Source organism: Anomaloglossus baeobatrachus, chromosome 1 (genome assembly GCF_048569485.1).
Source record: "Anomaloglossus baeobatrachus isolate aAnoBae1 chromosome 1, aAnoBae1.hap1, whole genome shotgun sequence".
Classification (NCBI taxonomy): domain Eukaryota; kingdom Metazoa; phylum Chordata; class Amphibia; order Anura; family Aromobatidae; genus Anomaloglossus; species Anomaloglossus baeobatrachus.
The window spans coordinates 585,424,533-585,437,690 of NC_134353.1; the positions used below are offsets into that span (position 1 = coordinate 585,424,533).

At 40.3% G+C, this 13,158-nt stretch overlaps 1 protein-coding gene across 2 annotated transcripts in view; it reads left to right on the forward strand.

The window, feature by feature from the left end:
- MAMDC2 (MAM domain containing 2) overlaps positions 1-13,158 on the forward strand; it is a 171,116-nt gene that overhangs the window by 17,074 nt on the left and 140,884 nt on the right. For both annotated transcript variants that reach the window (XM_075340073.1, XM_075340065.1), the window contains exon 2: positions 1,564-1,671. In XM_075340073.1, the coding sequence (XP_075196188.1) occupies positions 1,564-1,671 (108 nt within the window). The remainder of the gene's footprint in view (positions 1-1,563; positions 1,672-13,158) is intronic.

The window sequence follows — 13,158 nt, forward strand, 5'->3', positions numbered from 1 at the left end:
AAAACACAGTAAAAATGCATGTAAAAAAAATACACACAAAAACGTATGTAAAAAATGCAAGTGACCTAATTTACATAATAGATGCAGAAATTGTGCAGAAAATCTGCAACATCAAAGACTCACCAAAAGCTGTCTACTACAAAGAAAGAAAAAAACTGACCAGCAGCACCTCCTAACAGAATGAAGCAAGTGTGAACTTTGTGCATAAAAGAAGTATCTTCATTTTATAGGCCTATTCTATACGGCATTAATGCAGTTCAAATTACACATATTCAGTGCTTGCATATATTAGCATATACAGCGCGCTGCTGTATTCTTTATTTTGTGTGTTTAAAGGGAGGAAATAAAGGTTATTGCTCCTGGCAGCCCTGGCTTTTATCCATAGAGGTGTGCTAGCGCAGATTCAGTCACTGCTGTCAGCAATAAGCACCGCCCCTGAACTTTGACTGACAGCCGGCTCTGTACTGCAGCTTTGGAACACTATTAACCTGCAGATTAACCCTATATCTGCACGGTAACGGCATTTGGGGATGTGACACTTTCAGATTCTGTGACAAAATACTCTATATCTATGTTAGGCCTCTTTCCAATGTCCGTGCAAACCACACACGTTTTGCACGGCCCGTGGTGTAGGTGTGTATGTGTGTGCGTGTGTCCGTGTGTGTGTTCAGCGTGTGCTGTCAGTGTGCTACCCTTGTGACATCTGCATAGCACACGGACAGCATAAACATCTATACATACCTGTCCATGGTGCTGCTGTGTCCGGTGCTACTGCTGCTTCCGGTTCTTGGTGCAGTGCATATGCAATGAGCATAATGAGCGGGGGTCGGAAGCAAGTGACAGCAGCGCTGAAGATAGGTGAGTGTGGAAATTCATTTTATTTCACAGCACAGAAATGTGGTTTTCTTCGGTATGTGTCACACTGATGTCACACGGATCACATGAGTGTGCAGTCCATGCTGTCTGTGTGACACCCATGCTGCCAGAGAAAAACAGACATGTCTACGTGTGGAGCATACAGACACACGTATGCTCCACATGGACACACGGTCCGTGTGAAAATACGCAGGTGTGCACAGACCCATTGATTTTAATGGGTCTACGTGTGTCAGTGTCTCCAGTGTGTGTGAAAATGGACCTTACACGTACCGGACGCATGGACATGTGAAGGAGGCCTTAAACTGCTTTTTCTTTCCTAAAGGAAATGTATTAAATAGTAAATGGGCCAAAGGTAGTGCTTGAAGGTATGCAAATAGGCTTCATGGCGTTCTTGATACACTTGGTATTTGGTTTGTTTTTTTCCAGAGCCACATTTTAAGAGACATCTTATTTAAAGTGCTATGCATGATGTGTAACTATAGCCCAGGGCACAATTAATATTTGCTTTGCGCCTGCTACTCAATCTCTACAAATACAGTTGATAAAAATGAATAAGCCTCTGACTTTCCTAGTAACACGAGGTTTGGCAACTGTTATTCACATCATCTATCTATAGCATACTCCTTTCTAGTAATATTAATTTACTGGTTGTTAAATAAGCAGTTTTTCTTTTTTCATTGGCAGGTTTTGCTGAAGGGGCCACTGTCTCTGATGGATCTTGCACTTTTGAAAATAGCACGTGTGCCTACAAATCTGCCTTTGAATTTCTTCCATGGATTGTAAATACAGAAGGTAATACAAATGTTGTTTCCTAATCTGTATCTCTCATAATGAAATAGGCTACCTCCTTGTCCTTATGCCCTGATAGGAAATATTGACATCATAGAAGGGGTTCATTAGCTTGGGACCCCAAATCAATGATTGTAAATATTTTGGTAGATCTATCTGACCCCAAAATGATTTCTGTTGGCAAGACAACCCCATTAAGAACATAATTATTGTTAGATAATAGTTTATGTTCTTCAGTCACATACACAGTAAAGCCAATTTCAGAATCTTAATTTCATTGCATTTCAACACCAGTGTTATGGCCCGCTAGACCCTAATCTTTCATAGTTCTACGCTACTGAACTTAGCTCTCATAGAACCATGTTGTGCTCTCTGTCTGGTTCAGTAAATGTGAGGAAAGTTGGGTATATATTGGATATCTAAAAACAGCCTCAAGCAAGGAAAGATGTGTGCAGTTTCTGTTAGGAGACACTTCGGGCAGTATGGGTCAATTTGGGTCTTTATTAGTTAAAAGGAGGAAATCAGCACAAAATGACTGTTAAAACAAGCAAAGGCACTCAGTGAATTTTTGAGTAGCATCTATATCTGGACCTTATTCCTTGATTGTCAGCCATTGTATTACAGGATCCAGGAGAGAAGGGTGCAGATAGTTGGAAAAACGAGAAGGTGCATTTAAATGTTTGGCCAAACCAAGGGTGCACTGAGTGCCTGTACTTGGTTTGAAGTCATTCTGTACTAAGACTTTCTTTAACTAGTAGGTACAAAAAAAAAATCCAGTTATAGAATGTATACTGTGTGGTATATGTTTTTGTTAACATGGAGGTGTGTGGGCAAAGATGACTGCACAGAGGCATCCGTTTGTGGTACGGGTCCGGAATCCCAGTGATGTATACTTGTGACAGATACTTAAAAGCAGACATTTCAGAATCATTTGGTGAGACGCTAAAAAAAGTGTCTAGAAAACAGTTAATTTGGTGTACGCATGTACATTATACTTTTCCAAATTTGGACTAAGTAGGCCTTCCCATTATTTAAAAAAAATAAATAAATAAATAAATAAAACATCTCAATTGTCTAGTTACTGAACAGTAGATAAGTGTAGTCACGGTTGTTAGAATGAAAGATTCTGTATAAGTAATCACTTTGTGATTCATCAACTGTAATTCATCAACTGTTCACAAAGAAGGGGATTCCCATGTACACAATCATCCCTAAAATAGTAAGGGCTATGACCACACATTCACTCATAAATCACTTGGAGGCTTATAAAGGGTTCTACAGTTTTTCTTTTTTAACGGGCCAATTTTACTTCTTACTAACCAGAGACTTAAGGGTACTTTATATGCTGCGACATCGCTAGCGATAGCTAGCGATGTTGTGCGTGATAGCACCTGCCACGTCACTGTTTCGTCATGGGGGTGATCGCTGCCGTAGCGAACAAAATCGCTACGGCAGCGTCACACGCACATATCTGCTTAGCGACGTCGCTGGAGACACCGAACAATCTCTCCTTTAAGGGGGTGGTTCGTTCGGTGTCACAGCGGCGTCACTAGGCGGCCACCCAATAGAAGAGGAGGGAAGGAGATGAGCGGCCGGAACATGCTGCCCACCTGCTTCCTTCCTTATTGCCGGTGGACGCAGGTAAGGAGATGTTCGTCGTTCCTGCGGTGTCACACATAGCGATGTGTGATGCCGCAGGAACGACAAACAACCAGCGGCATGCACCACCAACGATATTATGAAAAGGAGCGACGTGTCAACGATCAACGTTTTTTGATGTTTTTGCGATCATTGATCGTTGCTCCTAGCTGTCACACGTTGCGATGTCGCTAACAACGCCGGATGTGCGTCACTAACAACGTTACCCCAACGATATATCGTTAGCGATGTCGCAGCGTGTAAAGCACCCTTTAGTCAATATTCCGTCCAATTGATAAGCTATTTAAGCAAAAATATGAATAACATTGATCTGCCTGAAATGACTGCACTTAGGGTGTGTCTGCTCCCAGTTTCATCACAATGACAGCACTGCGGCCGATCACTGAACTCGGGAGCTCTGCCTGTGTAGACAGTACAAGCCACTGAACTCACTGAGTGGCAGCAGCGTTGTTGATATGACATCAGAACTGGAGACAATATCAAATACTGGGAGCAGCAACAGAGACTCAACACCGAACCCAGGTAGGGTGAGTAAAGCACAGTTTGTTTGTTATTTTTCAAAGATCTGCACCAGCAGAAACAACTTTCCTGAAAACAGAAAACCCCTTTAAATATATTGTCATACTAACGTAGCAAGTAGCCACTGAGAGAGGTCATTCCATACAATAGATTGCCATGAAAACTGTAATTTGTTAGGGAAGTTCTCATAATGAAGCTCGTTTACATATCGTAAAGTGACTCCAAATGAAAGCATTATTTTTAAACATTCTATTTCAGGGGCTGAAAATCTGTAGACTCTATGTGTCGCCACATTCTGTTCTCGATGAAATGTGTCACTTTAATTTTAATAATTAATTTAATAAAGCCTAGAGAGGTACAGTAAGAGCCTTCAGGTATTGTAATCCTAATTGTAACATGGATTTTGAGATAAAAAGGAAATATTTTGAAAATAGATAGCGAGAGGTAAAGGAAATATTTCACAAAAAGATTGATAGATATGTGGATTCCATTCTTCCAGGAGATGAGCTTGTACACTGATAGCATAAACACATGCCTTTCTGTAAGTATGGAAAAAATAAGCAAATACTTAAATAACTCGCATAAATCCTGTGTGAGAGATAGGAAAATTATAGGCAAATTTGAACAACATGGTTGACATTTACTATGAACAGGTCATATACTTACCAATTCCCTTCTGACAAAGGAAGTAGACAAAAGCATAAATCACATTTATGACATGTCAGTGTGATATCCCATAAAAAGCAAAGAGCTGGGGCCAGGCTGTTTTCTAGAATTAGGAATACTTTTGTAATTGTCTAATACTCCAGCTTCATTTGAGACTTTATAAAATTATATTGACAAACATGCAAGGTATTGGCGAAAAACCTCAAATTTTAATTCTAATATTTTTCCCATAAAATTAATTACGGTAAGTCATTAATTACCTATATACAGGAAAAATTTGACTTTTAAGAGTCTTCATATTTTCTTTTAGTGAGAACTTTTTTTTTATACACATCTCAACTGAAAATCTCTTTCATAAATAAAGGGGGACATTTATGTTCACCTCTAATCATTTTAATTGAAGCTTACTCATCCTCTCAAACAGAAGGTCTGAAGCGTTCGATGTTTTAGGATCTTTGGCAACCCTAGGGCCACTAAACTATGTAACAAACACTGTAGATGCTGAAAAAAAAAAGGAAAAATAAAGAAAATAAGAATGTAGCAAGCGCATTATACTTACCGAGGCGACGGTGCAGCTGCAACTGCTTCCGGGTCGCTCATTCTACTTCCGGGGCCACTCATTATCACTCATATATAAATGAATAAAATTATTATTATTATGATTATTATTATTATATACAGTTATGCTCAAAAGTGTACATACCCTGGCAGATATTTTTCTTTTTTTGGCCTTTTTTCAGAGAATATGAATGATAACAGAAAACCTTTTTTTCCACTCATGGTTACTGGTTGGGCGAAGCCATTTTTTGTCAAACTACTGTGTTTTCGATCTTTTTTAAACCATAACGACAACCAAAAACATCCAAATGACCCTGATCAAAAGTTCACATACCCCAGTTCTTAATACAGTGTATTGCCCCCGCTAACATCAATGACAGCTTGAAGTGTTTTGTTTAGTTGTGGATGAGACTCTTTATTTTCTCAGATGGTAAAGCTGCCCATTCTTCTTGGTGAGAAGCCTCCAGTTCCTGTAAATACCTGGGCTTTCTTGCATAAACTGCGCACTTGAATTCTCCCCATAGTGGCTCAATGATATTGAGGTCAGGAGACTGAGATGGGCACTCCAGAACCTTCACTTTGTTCTGCTGTAGTCAATGACAGGTGAATTTGGCCTTCTGTTTTGGATCATTGTCATGTTAGAACGTCCAAGTACCTCCCATGCGCAGCTTCCGGGCTGATGAGTGCAAATTTTACTCCAGTATTTGCTCATAACGTGCTGCATTTATCTCTCCTTCAACTTTGAAGTTTCAAGTTTCCTGTGCCTTTGTAGCTCACACATCCCCACATCATCAGTGATCAACCTCCATGCTTTACATTAGGAATGATGTTCCTTTCATCATAGGCCTTGTTGATACCTCTCCAAATTTATCGTTTGTGGTTGTAGCCAAAAAGTTTAATTTTGGTCTCATCACTGTAAATTACCTTGTTCCAGACATTTGGAGGCTTGTCGCTGTGCTGTTTGGCATATTGTATACAAGATACTTTGTGGCATTTGCGCAGTAATATCTTTCTTCTGGTGCCTCGACTATGCAGGCCATTTTTCTTCAAGTGCCTCCTTATTGTGCATCTTGAAACAGCCACACCGCTAGTTTTCAGTAAGTCCTGTATTTCAGCTGATGTTATTTATGGGTTTTTCTTTGCATCCGAAACAATTTTCCTGGCAGTTGTGGCTCAAATTTTTGTTGGTCTACCCGATCATGGTTTGGTTTTTACAGACCCCCTGATTTTCCATTTGTTAATCACAGTTTAAACACTGCTGACTGGCATTATCAATTCCTTGGATATCTTTTTGTATCCCTTTCCTGTTTTATACAGTTCAACTATCTTTTCCTGTAGATCCATTGATAATTCTTTTGCTTTCCCCATGACTTATAATCCAGAAATGTCAGTAGCTGGATGAAAGATGCAAGAGTCTGTCTGTATCCCAGAAACTCACTCAGCTTTTATGCACACACTGATTACAAGCAAACAGGTCACAAGTGAGGATGTTACCTTTATTAGCTATTCAAGACCACTTGTGTCAACTTCTGTGCATGTTATCAGGCCAAAATCACCAGGGTACGTGAACATTTGATCAGGGTCATTTGGATATTTTTGGTAGTCATTATGATTTAAAAAGTGAAAACACAGTAGTTTGACCATATATGTCTTCACCCATCCACTAACCATGAGTGGAAAAAAAGATTTTGTGTTATCATTCATATTCTCTGAAAAAAGGCCAAGAAAGCAAAAACTCTGCCGGGGTATGTAAACTTTTGAGCACAACTTTATATGCACTGCTATCCCTGCTCACCGGCATTCCTGGCGTTTGTGATTGGTTGCAGCCTGTGTGAGAGCGTGTCTAACTGTTTGTGATCTCAGACCCTGTCTGCGGGTCTATATCGTGGTGTAAAACTAAACAAATAAAAAAGAATAAAAAAAAAATAAACAGGCTTAAGTGAAAAGAAATAAACACAAACACATAAAGAATCCTTTATTTGAAATAAAAAAAAAACCAACCCTCTTTCATCAATTTATTAGCCCCCAAAACTTGCAGGTGTAACGTAATACACACAAGTTCCCACAACGATTCCAGCTCTGCTACATCTGAAGTGACAGCGAGCAGTCATAAAACATGACCGCTTGCTGTGAGCTTCAGGCATAGTCTTAGCGGGTGATGAGCAGTGATGTCACTCAGGTTATTTGCCATCACAGCTGGAGGTTCCCAAAGTCCTCAGCCTGTTATTGCAAGTAACCTGACCTTAGGTGACCTCAGTAAACTCAGTGACCTCACCTCAGGTGAGGTCAGAGTTCAGAGAACTGTATCTCTTTGCAGAAAACCATGGGTTTTTTTTACCAAAAGATGCAAATTTGGTGCTTAAATTTCTACACCATATTTCTGCACCTAATCTATACCTCCTGGAAAAAAAATGCATCACTACCGTTTGTGGTATGATGCGGTAGTGATACATTTTTTGCCAGGAAGTATAGATTGGGTGCAGGAATAATGTGTAAAACTTTCAGCACCAAATCTGCATCTCTTGGCAAAACATCCCCTGTGGTTTTCTGCCAGGAGATGCAGGTCTGTAAACTAAGTGACCTCACTTGAGATGAGGTCACTGAGGTCACCTGAGGTCAGTTTACCTGCGATCACAGATGGAGGACCGTGGGAACCCCCAGCTGTGACCGCAAACAACCTGAGTGACATCACTGCTCATTGCTGTGGCTCAGTCTCTGACTGAAGCTCACAGCGAGCTTTCATGTTCTATGGCTGCCCCCTATCACTTCAGATGTAGCAGAGCTGGAATTGTTGTGGGAACTTGTGTGGATTACGTTGGACCTGGGTGTTTTGGGGGTTATTAATGGAGCGATACAGGGTGTTTTTTTGTATTATATTTCAAATAAAGGATTTTTTCAGTGCTTGTGTTTATTTCTTTTCACTTACAGATAAGTAATGGGGGGTCTCATAGATGTCTCACATTACTAATCTAAGGCTTAGTGGCAGCTGTAGGCTGCCATGAACCTCTTATTACCCTTATTTCCACCGCAACCCCTTGCAGGTTCGTATGTTGTGGAGGTCTGTTCTAAAGTTAATGCAGTAATTTGGCTTATTGCAACAAGTATTGAAGTTTAATTGCCATCTGTTTTTGTTGACATCATCAGATTTTCTCTTACAGCTTCTTAAATTCCATTTTAACTATGGTTTTGGCTCACACATTGACAGGTTTACAGAGCAATCTATTTTGTTATATAAAACATTCAAAAATGAAATATTTCTAATCATAAATTTATTGTTCAAGCCATTGTGCAAATGTTCTCTAAAATAGATTGTGGTTAAGTACAAACAACTGGCTAGAAATTGATGAGCTTTATTTTTTATTATTTTTACCACTTACCATTTATCACTAATAACGGAAATCCATATATTAATATAAATTAGGTCTCATACACACACCAGTGTTATTTCCACAGATAACATCTAATTATAAGAAGTCATAGTAGTGCATAGTACTACACCTATAGAAGTTTTTGCATCAGAAGTAAAAACGATACAGCAGCATGCAGAGAGCCCACAGCTACCTGGTACGGATTAAAAGGGACTTGATACAGATCAGGCTTTCTGATCTGTGCTTTGTGTGCATGAGGACTTATGGTTTGGAAAATATTGTTAGAAGCAACAGATATTTCCATCACAGCTGCAATTACCAGCCGTAGTTGACACTCTCAGCACCTAAATTGTAGCCCTGCAAAATAGGACTTCATTTTAGCCATGATCGCCAGCCTCGATGATGGGTCCAACACTGCAGAGACAAACTGAGAAATGTATCATCTATCTACGGGATTTTTTTTTATTAAACAGAACTTGTTGCAGAGATCCTGATTCCAACAAAGTATCACTTAGTTTACTGAGTGAAGCAGTTGGGATACAGCGTTTTTTAGATCTTACATGTAGAAGGGGTCAGAAATCAAAGCCTGCCCACACACCTAATTGGGAGTATTCTGTGTCCATTGTATATTGACAGTAAGCTGCTAATTAGAGCTAGGACCATGGTAGGACCAGGAGGAACAGGACAGCTAGTCCAACAATGATAAACTCCTGCTGATAAAACAATGACTGAATTGAAATAACAGCACACAGCTTAATAAGCAACACATCATTGAAATCAGTGTCTTAACCTCCACCTAATTTGCCTTCAGATTACATAGCAAAAACCTGCTGACAGATTTCCTTTTTATTATAAATAACACAAAGCACCCTTTTAAAAGAATAAAATACATTTAATAAAAAAACTACAGTCATAAAGCCACAACTGTGGCAATCCCTCAAATTTTCAAAACATGTACTATAAACATATCCATTTATTTTAGGTCAGCCGTAACAGAAGTAAAACAAATACAAACAATTCTGAAAAGGGTTATTTTTTTGTTTGCTTCCCTCTAAATGAATTTAATCAAAAGTTTTTGGATGTGGTCCTCTAAAGGCCCAGTCACACTAAACAACTTACCAGCGATCCCAACAACGATACAACCTGATAGGGATCGCTGGTAAGTTGCTAGGAGGTCGTTGGTGAGATGTCACACTAAGCGACGCTCCATCGATCCCACCAGCAACCTGACCTGGCAGGGATCGCTGGAGCGTCGCTACACGTGGAAGCATGCTGCGCTTGGTAACTACGGTAAATATCGTGTAACCAACCCGATATTTACCTTGGTTACCAGCGCACACCGCTTAGCGCTGGCTCCCTGCACACCTAGCCACAGTACACATCGGGTTAATTACCCGATGTGTACTCTGCTACGTGTGCAGGCAGCAGGGAGCCGGCTTCTGCGGACGCTGGTAACCACGGTAAACATTGGGTAACCAAGAAGCTCTTCCCTTGGTTACCTGATATTTACCTTCGTTACCAGCGTCCGCCGCTCTCACACTGCCATTGCCGGCTCCCTGTTCCCTGCACTCCTAGCCACAGTACACATCGGGTTAATTACCCGATGTGTACTCTAGCTATGTGTGCAGGGAGCAGGGAGCCGGCACTGGCAGTGTGAGAGCGGCGGACGCTGGTAACGAAGGTAAATATCGGGTAACCAAGGGAAGGGCTTCTTGGTTACCCGATATTTACATTGGTTACCAGCGTCCGCAGAAGCCGGCTCCCTGCTCACTGCACATTCAGTTGTTGTTCTCTCGCTGTCACACACAGCGATGTGTGCTTCACAGCGGGAGAGCAACAACTAAAAAATGGTCCAGGACATTCAGCAACAACCAACGACCTCACAGCAGGGGCCGGGTTGTTGCTGGATGTCACACACAGCAACATCGCTAGCAAGTTGTGCCTCAGCAGCGATGTTGCTAGCGATGTTGCTTAGTGTGACGGTACCTTAAGCCTGGTTAAATAGCACCATTTATTTAGTTTTGTCCATTTGTTTAGAAAATGAATTTATAACAGCACAGTGCATGAGACATGTTTCATTACCCCAACACTTCGAATGTTAAGCTGTCATGAACATAAAATACTTTTTGGCCAACTATCGACGTCAGCTCCTCCATAAATATGGCTACTTTGCCAAACTTAAATGTTTAAAAAGAACTTCTGGCATTGGTAATCTTAGGAAAAAGAGTATGAGTAAACAGGATACAATTCAGTGTGTCACTTATTCCCCAATAGGAAATGGTGAGGGACTGAAAGACTGTCCCTAACATTGTAAAGATGTATCATTACAGGTGCAGAGTTCTGTAGTTTAGTTTTCAATGTGCAGGTGTAATCAGCAGCTGGATGTATAAGGCACTGAAAACTGCTGAACATAACATCCTAATGACACAAAAGAACAAATGCATAATAGCGAAGAACAATGTTATTGTCTGCTTATTTTGGTTTGTTTGTTTTGTAGCCAAGATAGAGGAAGCAGATTTTACCCTATTTTGGGGCTTTTGTGGGTGATGATACTGGTTAGGGTTGCAAGATGACTATACTCAGCCACATACCATGGTGTATTCACCTTAGCATCAAGTGCAACCCGGTGATTTTGTTTTTTACCAGGTGTATAATACACCCAGCATACCAAAAGATCAAAGAGATACAACACAGGACTCAACCAAGAGTGTGACTCTTGAAAGACGTCAACCGGAACAAACGAACTGAGCAAGAACAGATCAAGAAAAGAAGGAAAGAATATGTGGAACACCTCTACAAGAATGACTCAGTGATACGGGAAGAAATGGAGACTGGACATGATAGCGAACCCAACATCTTAAAAGATGAAGTTGTTGCTGCGATAAAGATTCTGTCAAAAACCAAAGCACCTGGATGTGACAATATTCCGATGCAACTAAAGACTTCTGAAGGAGCAATTAATGTCATCACACACCTGTGTCAACCGATATAGACAACTTTTAAATGAACCAATGACTGGACTGACTGTAGAATCTATCAGACTATTGCGTTGATATCTCATGCCAGCAAAATTAGTTACAGCCTTAGTTTAACAAAGAGCTGCCAGAGGAAGAAGCTGGATTCAGAAAAGGCATAGGAACAAGAGATGTAATTGCTAACATTAGATGGATAATGAAATAGGCCAAAGAATAAAACAAACAGCTCTTTTTTGCTTCATCGACTACATCAAATTCTTTGACTGTGTTGATCACTACAACTTTGGAATGTCATGAAGGATATTGGTGTGCCAAACCATCTGATCAGGAACCTAATATTGACCAAAAAGCAGTAGTCTGAATGGAACACAGTGACATGACATGGTTCAAAGTAGAATGAGGCGTCAGACAAGGCTGCATTCTGTCACTATTTCTGTTTAATTTATATACAGAAACTATTTTCAGGAAGGCTGGACTTGCCGAAAAAGAAAAATAAGCTGGACAAATCATCAACAATCTTAAATACACAGACGATATAACATTGATAGCAACAAGCATAGATAGAATGAAGGGCTTGTTACGGAGTGTCAAGATGGAAAGATCAAACATGGGGCTCCTACTCAGTAGAAAGAAGACAAAGATATTGACTACAGCAAAGTATGACTGTGGCACATTTGAGATGGACAGGAATGAACTGGAAGTTGTAAAGAACTTCAATGATCATTCAAGATGCAACAACGACACCGGAAGTCAATAGGAGAATAGCTATGGGCAAACCAACAATGTAGTCATTGGCCAAGGTCCTCAAATCGAAGAACATTTCACTGGTGTTGAAGATACGACTACATAGTCTGATCTTTTCTGTAGTAGCATAAGGTTGCGTAATATAAAAGATAAAGCAATAAGACAGGAGAAGAATCAATAACTTTGAAATGTGGTGCTGGGGAAGGATGTTATATATACCATGGATGCCAAGAAAAATAAGCAAAAATCGATTTTGGAACAAATCATGACAGATATCATATGATGACAGCAATCACTGCAAAAGGACATCATGGTTGGAAGAAAAGAAGAAACAAAGCAAAAAGAAAGACCAGGAACCCGATGACTTGAAACAATCAAGAAAATAGTGGAGAAAACCCTTGTGGACCTATCTATGCTAGAGTGTTCTCTGCTGGCAGAATAGAGATAAAGTCTGCAGCAGCCCGAACCTGGATCATGGGCACAAGCAGCTGCGCTCTCCTGAGGACAACACTAACATCTCCGCAGGAGGTCTGGCACTGTGTACTAGACGCAATGTCGCTGGATCGTGAGCACATAGTATAAAAGTGAGAAATTTGGTGCTACAGCAACATTTTTGTGAAGTACCTATGAATTCAAAATGCTATACTCCTGAATAAAATCCTCCTTTGACCACATGTGGGGTATCCCTGCGCTTATAAGAAATAGGATAACAAACTCTGGGGTCCACGTTTTGGTGTTACCTCTTGAAAAAGTGAAAAATGTGGTGATAAAGCGACATTTTTGTGAAAATTTTTTTTAAATTTTTAATATAGCAACCTAAGGTTATCAAATTCTGTGCAGTACCTGTGGATTCATAATGCTCACTATACCTTCAATAAAATCCTTGAGGTGTCTAGTTTGCAGAATAATGTAACTTGTGGGAGAGCTCCACTGTTTAGGCACCTTAGGGGCTCTCCAAACGCGACATGGCGTCCACTAATGACCCCAGCCAACTTTGCAGT